This window comes from Rhodotorula toruloides (assembly GCF_000320785.1).
Source record: "Rhodotorula toruloides NP11 unplaced genomic scaffold Scaffold10, whole genome shotgun sequence".
NCBI lineage: Eukaryota > Fungi > Basidiomycota > Microbotryomycetes > Sporidiobolales > Sporidiobolaceae > Rhodotorula > Rhodotorula toruloides.
The window spans coordinates 36,755-48,422 of record NW_015622970.1 but is presented as its reverse complement, the minus strand read 5'-3'; the positions used below and the strand labels follow the sequence as shown (position 1 = coordinate 48,422).

Below are 11,668 nucleotides of genomic sequence, written 5' to 3'. Positions count from 1 at the left end.
TCTACACTCCCTAAACTCATCTAATCACCCGACTTCCAGCATGCCCAGCTACATCGACGTCCCCTCGTTCCCTCTCTCACACGGCGGCAAAGCGATCCCCGCTGTCGGCCTCGGTGCGTCGCAGGTCTCGCAGACGAGCGCACATCGCTCCTTGCATTCGCTGACACTCTGCCCGATGTCCCACAGGTACCTGGCAGTCGAACCCGGGCGAGGTCAGCAACGCCGTCAAGATCGCTCTCCAGAACGGGTACCGGCACATTGACGGCGCGTGGATCTACGGCAACGAGAAGGAAGTTGGAGAGGGGATCAAGGCGTCGGGCGTACCCCGGGAAGAGATCTTTGTCACCTCGAAGCGTGAGTCGCGGGTCTTGGGCGCACGACTCGCTTCTCTCCTCGGCTTACATTGCCTCCTGCTGACTCATTCGTGATCGCAGTCTGGTGCACGAAGCACCGCAATGTCGAGGCGGCCGTCAAGGAGTCGCTCGAGCTCCTCGGACTCGACTACCTCGACCTCTGTGAGTTCTGTGCCGCTCGCTTCGCCTTTGTCCTGGCTGACCTACAGCGCCGTTTCCCCCTTGCAGACCTGATCCACTGGCCAGTCCCCCTCAACGGCCAAGGCAACGACCCGAAGTTCCCCAAGCTCCCCGACGGCTCGCGCGACCGCGACACCGAGTGGAGCATCAACCAGACGTGGGAGCAGATGGAGGCTATCCTTGAGAAGGGACTGGTCAAGGCGATTGGCGTGTCCAAGTGAGTTTGCGTTTCGCGGCCACTTAGCGCCAGCTTCGAGGCTTTTTCTTCGCCGTCGTCCGTCCGAGGCTCGTTACGAGGCTCTGCGCTCGCCGACACCAGTTAGGCTCTTACTGACGCTTTCTTTGACGCAGCTTCTCCGAGGCTTACCTCGACCAGCTCTTGACAACCGCCAAGGTCGTCCCGGCGGTCAACCAGATCGAGCTGCACCCTTACCTCCCCCAGCACGAGCTCCTCCAGTACCTCGCCAAGAAGAACATCCTCGCCGAAGCCTACTCGCCTCTGGGATCGACCGACTCGCCCCTGCTCAAGGACGAAGTCATCAAGAAGATCGCGGACAAGCACGGCGTCTCTGTCGGCACGGTCCTCATCTCGTACCAGGTCAACCGCAACGTCGTCGTCCTCCCCAAGTCGGTCACGGAGAAGCGCATCATCGACAACTACAAGATTGTCAAGCTCGACGAGGAGGACATGCGGACTCTCAACGAGCTCTACAAGACCAAGGGCAAGCGCTTCATCAAGCCTGACTGGGGCGTCGACCTCAAGTTCTCGCACTGGTGAGCGCGGGATGTATAGAGCGCGGGATAGAGGAGACAGGCGTCGTCGAGGTCGTCCCTTCCCGTGCTGCGATTCTTTGCCCTCGCCACGACAGTCGCCTCTCTCGCCGCCGGGCAATATCAATGACATTATGCAATCAGTACAAGCATCTCGCAGTCCTTCTCGTGCACACAAGTCGAGTCGTAGCTCCGCGCAAGTCCGCCTCATTGCTTGCACGCGGTCTGCTCGCTTCCCTCGTGCTCCGGTCGCTCATTCGGTTGTCTGTTTGTGAATGCTGCGTGCTGCCAGTCGACTCGGGACACACTCGAGCTACCGCACACTCGCTACAGCCGCCGGATACGCTCCTCGCACTCGCGCTCCTCCTCCCCACACTACTCTCATCGCACCCGGTCCTCGCACGCACTCGAACGCCTACGCGACCATCTCCAAGCCCACAGACGACGCCATGACCACCCAAGTCGACAAGAGCCGCTACCTCGCCGACTCGAACCCACCTGTTTGCTCACTCCGCATCGCCGACTCGTTCAAGGCCCTCACGCGCGAGGAGAAGCTCTATGCGCACTATATCAGCCAGGCGAGCTGGGCGGGTGGCAGGATTATTCAGCGACAGACTACGCCGACCGCTGAGCGTCTGTGTGACCTCGTTATCGCGACTTTCTCGGCGGCGAAGGGAAAGGCGGCGGATCTCGAGGCTTTGAAGGCGAAGAGTGGCGTGAGCGACGAGGACTGGAACGAGCTGTTGGCGTACTCGGCCCAGGTGGGTATCTTCCGCCTTCATCGGAGCCGAGCGAGCTGATAGTTCCCCTCGCAGGTCCTGTCGAACCTCTCGAACATGCGATCCTTCGGCGCGACCAAGTTCATCCCTCGCGTCTCTGAGCAGTCCTTCGAGGCTGTCGTCAAGGCGTCTCAGCGGTCGGACGTCGCCCTCCCTCTCTGGCAAGAGCTGAAGGAGGAGATCTACTCTCTCAGCCCCGAAGCGTCTCTCTCGATCGGCAAGCCTTCCGCCGGCCACGTCTCCGCCTACTACCCCTCCTCTCCCGCTCCATCCGACGCACAAGTCGACGAAGTCCAAGCCCTGTGCGACGCAGCAGGCATCTCAACCGCCAACACCCGCCTCTCCCGCGTTTCCGACACCGAACTCGTCCTCCTCGTCGCGTCTATCTCAGCCCTCCCTTCGCACTACCCCAAGTCGCTCAAGTCCGAAAAGCTCGGCTTCGAAGTCCGCCTTCAAGCGGGCGACTATGCCGATGCGCTGGCGAAAGTCGACGCCGCGCTCGCTCAGGCGGGCCAGTATGCGGCGAACGACAACCAGCGTGAAATGCTCAAGCACTATGCCAAGTCTTTTGAGACGGGCAACATCGAGGCGCACAAGGAAGGGTCGCGCTCGTGGGTTAAGGACGTCGGGCCGGTCGTCGAGTGTGCGTCTCCCTGCCCACTCGATTTCCGCTTGCTCACCCCGTCCGTCCGCAGCGTACATCGGATTCATCGAAGACTACGTCGACCCCTTCGGCGCCCGCGCCGAGTGGGAAGGCTTCACTGCCATCGTCAACAAGGCCGAGAGCGCAAAGTTCGATACGCTGGTCCAGGGCGCTGCGGAGCACCTCAAGACGCTTCCCTGGCCTAAGGAGTACGAGGGTGTGTCCTGCACCTTCCGCGCTTGTCAGCAATGAAGCTGACGAGTTGCGATCGTAGTCGACGTCTTCAAGCGCCCCGACTTCACAGCACTCGAGATCCTCTCTTTCGCGACTTCTGGCATTCCCGCAGGCATCAACATCCCGAACTGCGAGTCTTCGAATCTCTTTCTCGGCCTGATACGGCTTTTCAGCAGTCGCTGACTTTCGACTTCGCGTCCCGCCTTGTTCCCGCCCATCTCGTTCTCTCTCACCTGCCCCGCTCGCAGACTACGACATCAGGGAGTCTCTCGGCTTCAAGAACGTCAGTCTCATCAACGTCCTCTCCGCCAAGGCGCCCGGCGAGCCCTGCACCTTCATCTACCCGGACGAAGTCGAGCAGTACCGCGCCTGGGAGGACAAGGCCTTCTCGGTGCAAGTTGCCAACCACGAGCTGCTTGGCCACGGCAGCGGCAAGCTGTTCCAGCAGCGCGCGGACGGATCGCGCAACTTTGATCCCGAGAAGACGATCAACCCCCTCACGGGCGAGCCGATCGAGTCGTGGTACATGCCGGGCGAGACGTATGGCTCCAAGGTTGGACCGGTGTCGTCGTCGATGGAGGAGTGCAGGGCTGAGGCTGTTGCGCTGTGCGTACAGGATGACTGATCTCGGCGAAGTTCTCCAGGCTGACTCTTTTGTTGCCTTCGCCGCTTGTTCGCGCGCAGCTACCTCGCCTCGAACGCCGACATTGCGACCATCTTCGGCCACGACACGAAGGAGGCGCAGGAGGACCTCGTCTACTACACCTTCCTCGTCATGATGCGCGCTGGTGTACGCGCTCTCGAGTTCTACGACCCGACGACGAAGAAGCACGGCCAGGCGCACATGCAAGCTCGTCTCGGTATCGCCCAGTGGCTCATCAGCCACGACATTGCGCGCGTCGAGTTTGTCCACGACGACTCGGGCAACCTCGTCGATGCGTTCGCTCGCGTCGATCGCAAGGCTGCGCTCGAGCGCGGCAAGGAGGTCATGGGACAGCTTTTGGTCGAGATTCAGGTTCGGAAGAGTACGGGTGACGGACCGGGCGCGACCAAGTTCTACACGGAGTTGACGGCGCCGTCGGCGGAATGGGTGGACAAGCTTCGTCCGCTCGTCCTCGGTGCGTCCACTTCCATGTCCGACTTGTTCCAGGCTCCTCGCTGACACTGGCATGCGTTCACAGCCAAGAAGCTGCCTCGCAAGGTCTTTGTTCAGCCCAACACCGTCGTCAATCCCTCGACTGGCGACGTCGAGCTCGTCGAGTACCCGACTACCCCCGAGGGCGTCGTGCAGAGCTTCATTGAGCGTGATCTGTAGACGGGCTAGACGCTTAGAACGAGCAGCAGCGTCAGTACGTGAGTCGGCAAGGATGCTTGCTCCTTTCGCTCGCCTCTGTTCGCTTGGGTTCTGGATCAGCTGGACTCTTTCGTCTAAGCTGTCTGCAAGTTCGAAGAGACCGTCCCATCGAGGCTTGCTCTCGCCTTCCAGACCCGCTCTTCTCTCCCTCGCTTCCCTCAAGACTGTCTGCTCGCATCGCTCCGCTATGACCGGCTCGACACGCTACTTCTTCTCTTCGCGAGTATTCTCTGCTGCGGCACCGTCAGGCGCCCCTGCGACGGTCGAGGTGGACAAGGCTTCTGGGCGGGTGAAGCGGGTCCATGAGGGAGTGATCAAGCGCGACGAGCTGGCTGAGGCGGTCGACGAGGCAGACTGGGTCGATGCTGGCGAACAGTGGATCCTTCCAGGCGTGCGTAGCGGCCTTCCTTCGCCGTGGTCGCTGCTAAACCGTCGCTCACTTCGTCCGCTCCGCCCGCGATTGCAGCTTGTCGACGCGCATGTCCACCTGAACGAGCCGGGCAGGACGGAGTGGGAGGGCTTCGAGACTGGTACTGCGGTGCGTGCCTCCTCTCTCGTCTACGGAGCGGCAGGAGGGACCAAACGAGCGCCGTCCTTCGAGAGGGCTATCCGGAAGAGTTGCGGGTCCGGGACGGCAGAAGACCGCCAGATAAGTCTCGTACGGGTACTGATAGTCGTTTGCTCGCAGGCTGCCGCTTCGGGAGGCGTTACGACCGTCATCGACATGCCGCTGAACGCGATTCCTCCCACAACGACTGTCGAGAACTTGCACATCAAGCTGAACGCTTCCGAGGGCAAGCGGCATATCGACGTCGGCTTCTGGGGAGGAGTCGTGCCGGACAACGCCGACGACTTGCAGCCATTGGCGAAAGAGGGCGTCAAGGGCTTCAAGGGGTTCTTGTGCGAGAGCGGCGTGGACGAGTTTCCGGGTATCAAGGAGGAGCACGTTATGCGAGCGATGGAGGAGCTTGACGTGAGCCGCGTTTGAACGTCCTCGATCTGACGCAGAGTGACTGACCTCTCGCACGCAGGCCGCCAAATCGCTCTTCCTCTTCCACGCCGAACTCGACAACACATCGCACTCGCACAGCGACCACGACGACCCTTCCGCATACTCTACTTTCCTCGCCTCTCGCCCACCCGCGCTCGAAGAATCCGCCATTGACCTCATCATCCGCTGCGCCCGCCAGTTCCCCTCTCTCCGCACGCACATCGTCCACCTGTCTGCCTCTTCCGCCCTTCCCGCCCTCCGTCACGCACGACGAGACCTTAACCTCCCCCTCTCGGTCGAAACCTGCTTCCACTACCTCTGCCTCTCTGCCGAGCAAATCGCCAAGGGCGAGACGCTCTACAAGTGCTGCCCGCCCATCCGCGACGATGCGAACCGCGAGAAGCTCTGGCAGGCCCTCCTAGACGGCGATGTCGACTTTGTCGTCTCGGACCACTCGCCTTGCACAACGGAGCTGAAGAAGCTCGAGGCGGGCGACTTCCTCGGTGCCTGGGGCGGGATTGGCGGGCTCGGACTCGGTTTGAGCTTGCTCTGGACCGAGGCGAGCAAGCGAGGGATTGCAATGGAGAAGGTGCTCGAGTGGGTTGCGAGCAGGCCGGCGAAGCAGGTTGGACTTGAGGGACGGAAGGGCGAGATCAAGGAGGGCGCCGACGCCGACTTTGTCATCTTCGACCCGAAGGAGTCGTTCACGGTGCGTCTGGTTTCTCATGCAAACGCGGAACCTCCCGACTTACGCTGCTTCCGTCGCTCAGATCAACAAGTCGGAGTTGCACTTCAAGAACCGCGCCTCTCCCTACGGTGCGCTGCTTCTCGCTCCGTCTACGCCTCCTCGGCTCACTCTTGCTGCAACAGAGGGCCTTACGCTCACCGGAGCCGTCAAGAGCACGTATCTGCGCGGCGAGAAGGTGTACGACCGCAAGACTGGCTTCAAGGGCGTCGAGGCGGACTTTGCGGGCCAGCTGTTGTTGTAGAGGGGTGGTGAATTGAGCAACTGGATACATGTCGGCAGATCGTCTTGCGTACGAGCAGGCGTCAAGAGTTGAGCCCGTTGTTCCTCTCATCCAGCTTGCGCCTGACACCCTTCGACCGCGATAAGAGGTGGAATAACACAACACACGTACGAGCAGACCCGCAGAAACACGAAGGAAATCGAGGCGTCTCGAAGGCGCTCAACAATGCTCACCGCTCGGGCGAGCTGGGCGGCGTCTCGCTCCTTGCCTTGGCGCGCCTTGCCGTTCGTCGCGCAGGAGCAGCAGCAGCAGCCTTGGGAGCGGCCGCACCTCGTCGCCGGCTCTTCGCGACCTTCTTCGTCAAGTCCTGGTCCTCAGCGCCCTTGGCGCGGTGAGCTTCGAGGGCGTCCTCGAATTCCTTGAGATCCGACTCGGTCTTGTTGAGCTTGTTCGTTGGCGCGCGGATCTGCGGAGTTTCAAGTGTGAGCCAGAGAGCGCAAGGCGGGGGAAGCAATCCAGACGCACCTTGGCCAAGATCTCGCCGAAGCGCTTGAAGACCGTTTCCTCGTGCAGCTTGTCCTGGTAGAACGGCAGGCCCTCCGTGAGCTTCTTGACGGCGAGGTCCGAGTTGAAGGGGAGGAGAGAGAGGCAGAAGGCGATGTCGCGCCACTGTCGCGGCTCGGTCGTTGCCTGGAAACGCTGGCACAGCTTCTCGACGACGGACTCGGCCTCCTTCTTCTGCGGACGGCGCAAGAAGGGGTGTCAGTGGTTAACGACATTCTCGAATCGAACGGGAGCGACGTGCCTTGTCGACAAACTTGAAGATGAAGCGCATGGAGGTCTGGAAGGTATCCTCGGAGACGGGGTTGGCGCCGGTCGAGAGGTGCGAGATGATGTCGGGCAAGTTGTTGTAAATCGCCTTGTCCTTTGTCGCCAGCTCCTCGAAGAACAGGTGGGCAAGGTCCTTGATCCGCTTGTCGTCGTCGGAAAGGCACTTGGCCATTTCGCCGAGCTGTCCCTTGACCTTGATCATGCCGTTGAGGATCAAGTGCGTGAGCACCATGAGCGTGTTCTTCTTGACGGTCGGGTCCTTGTCGTGCAGGCCGGCGTACAGGCGATCCGAGTTCTCGTCCATGATCGTCGAGAAGCAGACTGCGATGTCGCCGAGCGCAATGACGATGTTGCTCCGAACGGCCGGCTCCTTCGACGTCTCAAGCACCTTGAAGAGGAGCATGAGGTGTGCGGCGCAGAACTCTGAGCTGACACACATGAACTTGCTGAGGGCGAGAGTCGCGGCGGTCTGGAGCATCGAGTTCTGCGAGCGCGTGCAGAGTGAGCGATAATCGTAGGGAGAGACGACAGCGTACGCACCTTGTAGATCTTCGGCTGGGCGACGATGGTCGCCGCCATCGGGCCAAAGACGGCGAGCAGACTCTCGGGCCCGTAGAGCAGCTCCTTCTCCTTCGCAGCGGCGATGACGTCTCCAATCTCGTCTTCGACAGAGCCGGCGACCTGGTCGAGCTCGTCGTCGGCCGCCTTCTTGCCGCCTTTCGCCTTGTCCTCTTCGGCCTTGCGGCGCTTGAGGTCGCGTTCGACGAGCTCGAGGTGGACGAGCTGCTTGATGGCACAGTGACCGGCGACGAAGACAAGTTGCGAAAGGTCGAAAGCGTTGCCGGTCAACGGGTCTTGAGGCCCGGCGGCACCGTCGTCCTCGTCCATCGCGTCGGCCGCAGCATCCTCGCCCGCCTCCCTCACCTCATCTTCAACCATCTCGGCATCGCCATCAACCTCCTCGCCAACCTGCTCCTTCGCCTTGCCCTTATCCTCCGTCTGAGCGCGCGGACCAAACACCCTGACCGTCATTTGCCGCAGGATCTCAGAGCAAAGCGCGTCGGGCTGGTCGCCGAGGTTGTAGATTGTGTTGACGGCCTGCTCGGCCATACTGAACCACTCCTTCGACGAGGAAGGCGTCTGGATCGCTTCGGCGAGGCAAGCGAAGACTGGGCTGTCCATCGGGAGGCGGACCTGGGCGTCGTTGAGGGAGCCTGTGCGAGTCGACGCGAGGGGAAGTCAGGACCGTTCACCGTATCGCGGCTTGAAGTCGATCAAGCATTCGAGCCACGACGCACCCTTGACCTTCTTGACGCTCCCTCCGACTCTTCCGAGCGCGACGCATGTATACTTGGCGAGCACGAGGTCCTGCTTGCCGTGCGGTCCAAGTCCAATCTTGAGGAGCGTGTCGACGTGGTCGGCGACGACTTCGGGTTTGGTCTGGGCGAACATGCCGAGCACGATGATGGCGCCGCGACGCTGAAACTTGGGGATGTCCTTCGAGGTGCCTGCGAGCGACAAGGATAAACCCGTATCCGAGGAAAGAGGAGGATGGGGACGCACTGTAGACCTGCCAGAGCTTGGTGATGACCTGGTCGTCGACGACGCCCTTGGCCATCATGACGGCGAGAAGCTGCTCGAGCGAGGTCAGCTCTGCGAGAGTCGCGTCGCGCGTGAGCCTGCGAGGCGAGAAAGTCAGCTTTAGGAGATCGACGAGCATCTCGCCCGACGACGGAGAACCGCCGGGGCTCGGCATAGACAACGCAGCCAAGGGGACTCACTCGATGACATTCCTCGCGACGAACGCGACCTGGTCCTTCTCGCTGACGTCCTGCGGCGGCTCAAAGTAGAGCTGCGAGTAGCACTCGATGAGGCGGCTCCTGATGCCCTTGGCCTCCTTGACCGCGTCCTCGTCGCCTTCGCCTCCACCCTGGTTCGCCGCGCCCGTCGCAGCAGCGCCAGCCGTGCCGGCCTCGTCCTTGCTCCAAATGAGGTGGAGCATGCGCCGGACTCCTTGCTCGGCAGCCTCGACTTTGTACTCCTTGCACGTCTTGCAGAACTCGATCGCCTCGAGGACCTCGCCCTTCACGCTCGATGCGAGCAGCTCAGTAACGGTCTCGAGAGCGCCTTCGAGCGTCTCGATGAACGAGAGGGCGTCGGTGTAGTAGGCCTTTGTGAGGCGCAGGCGCTGGAGAGTCGCAGAGTCGACTTGCGAGAGCACGGCAGATTGGTCGGCGGCAGCGAGGTCGAGCTCCGAGCGACGAGGAGCGGACGCGCGCCCCTTGCCCTTGCCCTTTAGCGGTTTACGCTTCTTCGGCGTGCCCTCGGCGTCCGACTCGTCGTCGTCGTCCTCCTCTTCCGCCTCCTCGCCCTCCTCCTGCTTGACCGCGCCCTCTTCGCCCTCACCCTCCTCCTCCTCAGCAACATCCTCCATCAACCTCCTCGCCTCCCTCTCCGCCTCATCCGGCAAATCCAACACCTTCAACTCGTTCTCCAACTTGTCCAACCTCTCCTCCCACATCTCCCTGCCCAACTCGCCTCCATGCAATCCATACGGATGCGTCACGACGAGCTTGACGAGGAGGGCCAGACAATTCTTCCGCACGGTCGAGGCTTTGTCGTACAGGCTCCTTGCTGCAAGTCGCGCGATCTCGAGTCGTTGGGCGGGGAAGCGCGAGGGGGGCAAGTCGCAGGTCTTGAGGAGGACAGAGGCGGTCTTGGCGCGGACGTACGAGTTGAGGTCCATCAGGCGCTCGGTGAGGAGGTCGAAGAAGGACGAGAGGAGGCGGGTGTGTTTCGCTGGGTCGAGCGAGAGCGCGCCCGGTTCGGTGAGGGCCAACTCGCGGATGAGCAGGCCGAGAACTTCGAGGATCGCGTTGCGCATCGGGTAGGACTGCACGCGACGATGCGATCGCTCCATCGGCACCTTTACCCTCGAGCGAGAGGCAAGAACCGAAGCCAGGTCAACGTGAACGCACCTCCGAGTCCAGATGCTTCTGAAGCAACACAATCTGCTTCAACACCGTCCTCGGACTTGTCTCCGCAAGTCGGATCAAGAACCTCGAGAACGAGCGAGGTCCTTTCGTGTCTTGCGCCGAGAACTGGCGATCGGCGATCTCCCTATCGCACGCACTCGTCAGCTCGAGGGAGAGAAGGAAGAAGGGAGGAGACGGACCCAAGCACTTTCTCCCCCAGCCCTTCGGAGTCGAACTCTTTCGCGTAGACCGTCACGAGTTCCGCCATCGGCTCAGCAAGGTGTTCCGTATACTGGAGGTTCTGCATGATCGTCATCTGGACGTCTGTTCTCCCACCATCAGCTCGAGTACCATGAGGGAGAGGGCAGGAGACGCACTGAATGCCTGACCGTGGTTCTTCGCTGCGAGGCAGAGGATGCGGAAGATGCCTGCTTTGATCTCGGGTTGCTTGAGGTAGGATTCGTGTTCGCACAGGACGTTCAAAGGGCGGAGGAAGCAGCTCCTGCGCGCCCAGGCCATCAGTACTCCCACCTTCCACCTCGCAAGCAAGTCGGAGAGGGAAGGAAACGCACGCAACGACCTCGTCCCGCTCGGCCGTCGTCACCCAGATCCGCTCCGTCTTGATCGTCCGAAGGGCTTTGACCATCACGCCGAGGATGTCGGGGATCTGGGACGGCCAGGAGAAGGTGGCGTCTTTCGCGGAGGACTTGGTTTTGGACTTGGACTTCGAGGCGGCGGGTTTCTGTGAGTTCGCCGAGGGATGGACAGATGTGTAGCGTCAGTTCTTTGAGTCGACACACGAGCAATCGTCTCGAATCGTCGGGACTCACCTTTCCCCTCCCGCCCTCTGCCTCACCCGCCTTCGCTCCAATCTTCTCCCCGACCCTCACGCACCACATGACGAAGAACGCATAGATCTCGAGCGGGTCTTTGAACGAGCGGTAGGAGGAGTGGTCGGTTGGGGAGTCGACGGCGCGGAGGGAGTCGAGGAGGGAGGAGAAACCTGTGTGACGAGGGCAGAGAATGGGTTGGTATGTCGCGCGCAATCTTGATCGACCTTGAGGCATCCCGAGGAGCACGCAGGCTCTGCAAGGAAGCCAGTCCCGACAGACTGCGAGCGAACGTAACCGGACGCACTGGAAGTAATCGCGTCGAACAACTTGCTCAGCGCCTGCCCGCTCAGCGCGTCCGCATGTCTGCACGATTCGAATGAGTCAGTTCGCCGGCACTGGAAGAGAAAGGTGCGCGGGCACGGACTGGAGAAAGGACGCGAGCTGGTCAAAGGTGTCTGGGTCTGCGACTGCGGCTGGCTCGGTCGTGAGTGTGTCGACGAGGTCTGCCGGTGCAAGAAGGTGAGTCCAGCGAGTCCCTCTACGCACTGAACGAGTCTCTACGCGCTGTTGAGGGCGTTGTGCAGGTCGTGTTGATCGAGTTGGCAGACGTCGAGCGGGTTGTGGGTGAGGGTGAAGTTGGGGTCGTCGTTGAGCTGTGTGATGTAAGTTGAGAGCTGCCAGTCCATCGTGTGCGCTCCTTCGCCCTCTGTGAGCGAGTTGGGCGCTGTGGTCGCTGGCTGACCCGCTCCTCGTCGC

General features: G+C 61.5%; 4 protein-coding genes across 4 annotated transcripts; 3 read left to right on the top strand and 1 right to left on the bottom strand.

Annotated features, from left to right (window-relative positions):
- Positions 1–40: 40 nt before the first annotated feature.
- RHTO_00641 (aldo/keto reductase) lies at positions 41–1,311 on the top strand (the record flags this gene model as incomplete). Its single annotated transcript, XM_016414325.1, has 5 exons — positions 41–113; positions 187–354; positions 435–515; positions 582–750; positions 885–1,311. The coding sequence occupies 5 exons, from the start codon at positions 41–43 to the stop codon at positions 1,309–1,311; spliced, it is 918 nt and encodes a 305-aa protein (XP_016273481.1).
- A 268-nt stretch (positions 1,312–1,579) lies between these two features.
- On the top strand, positions 1,580–4,275 carry RHTO_00640 (dipeptidyl-peptidase III; the record flags this gene model as incomplete). Its single annotated transcript, XM_016414324.1, has 7 exons — positions 1,580–2,065; positions 2,120–2,726; positions 2,779–2,943; positions 3,001–3,135; positions 3,209–3,566; positions 3,645–4,078; positions 4,142–4,275. 7 exons carry the CDS (start codon positions 1,580–1,582, stop codon positions 4,273–4,275), a joined length of 2,319 nt encoding a protein of 772 aa, XP_016273480.1.
- A 226-nt stretch (positions 4,276–4,501) lies between these two features.
- RHTO_00639 (allantoinase) lies at positions 4,502–6,294 on the top strand (the record flags this gene model as incomplete). Its single annotated transcript, XM_016414323.1, has 6 exons — positions 4,502–4,705; positions 4,781–4,852; positions 5,003–5,287; positions 5,346–6,014; positions 6,076–6,121; positions 6,176–6,294. The coding sequence occupies 6 exons, from the start codon at positions 4,502–4,504 to the stop codon at positions 6,292–6,294; spliced, it is 1,395 nt and encodes a 464-aa protein (XP_016273479.1).
- A 208-nt stretch (positions 6,295–6,502) lies between these two features.
- On the bottom strand, positions 6,503–11,598 carry RHTO_00638 (condensin complex subunit 1; the record flags this gene model as incomplete). The annotated part of the gene is made up of 15 exons (XM_016414322.1): positions 6,503–6,739; positions 6,799–7,011; positions 7,088–7,588; positions 7,645–8,318; positions 8,403–8,612; positions 8,668–8,783; positions 8,886–9,997; positions 10,083–10,224; positions 10,280–10,403; positions 10,457–10,581; positions 10,652–10,821; positions 10,910–11,082; positions 11,217–11,275; positions 11,337–11,415; positions 11,478–11,598. The coding sequence occupies 15 exons, from the start codon at positions 11,596–11,598 to the stop codon at positions 6,503–6,505; spliced, it is 4,056 nt and encodes a 1,351-aa protein (XP_016273478.1).
- Positions 11,599–11,668: the final 70 nt, after the last annotated feature.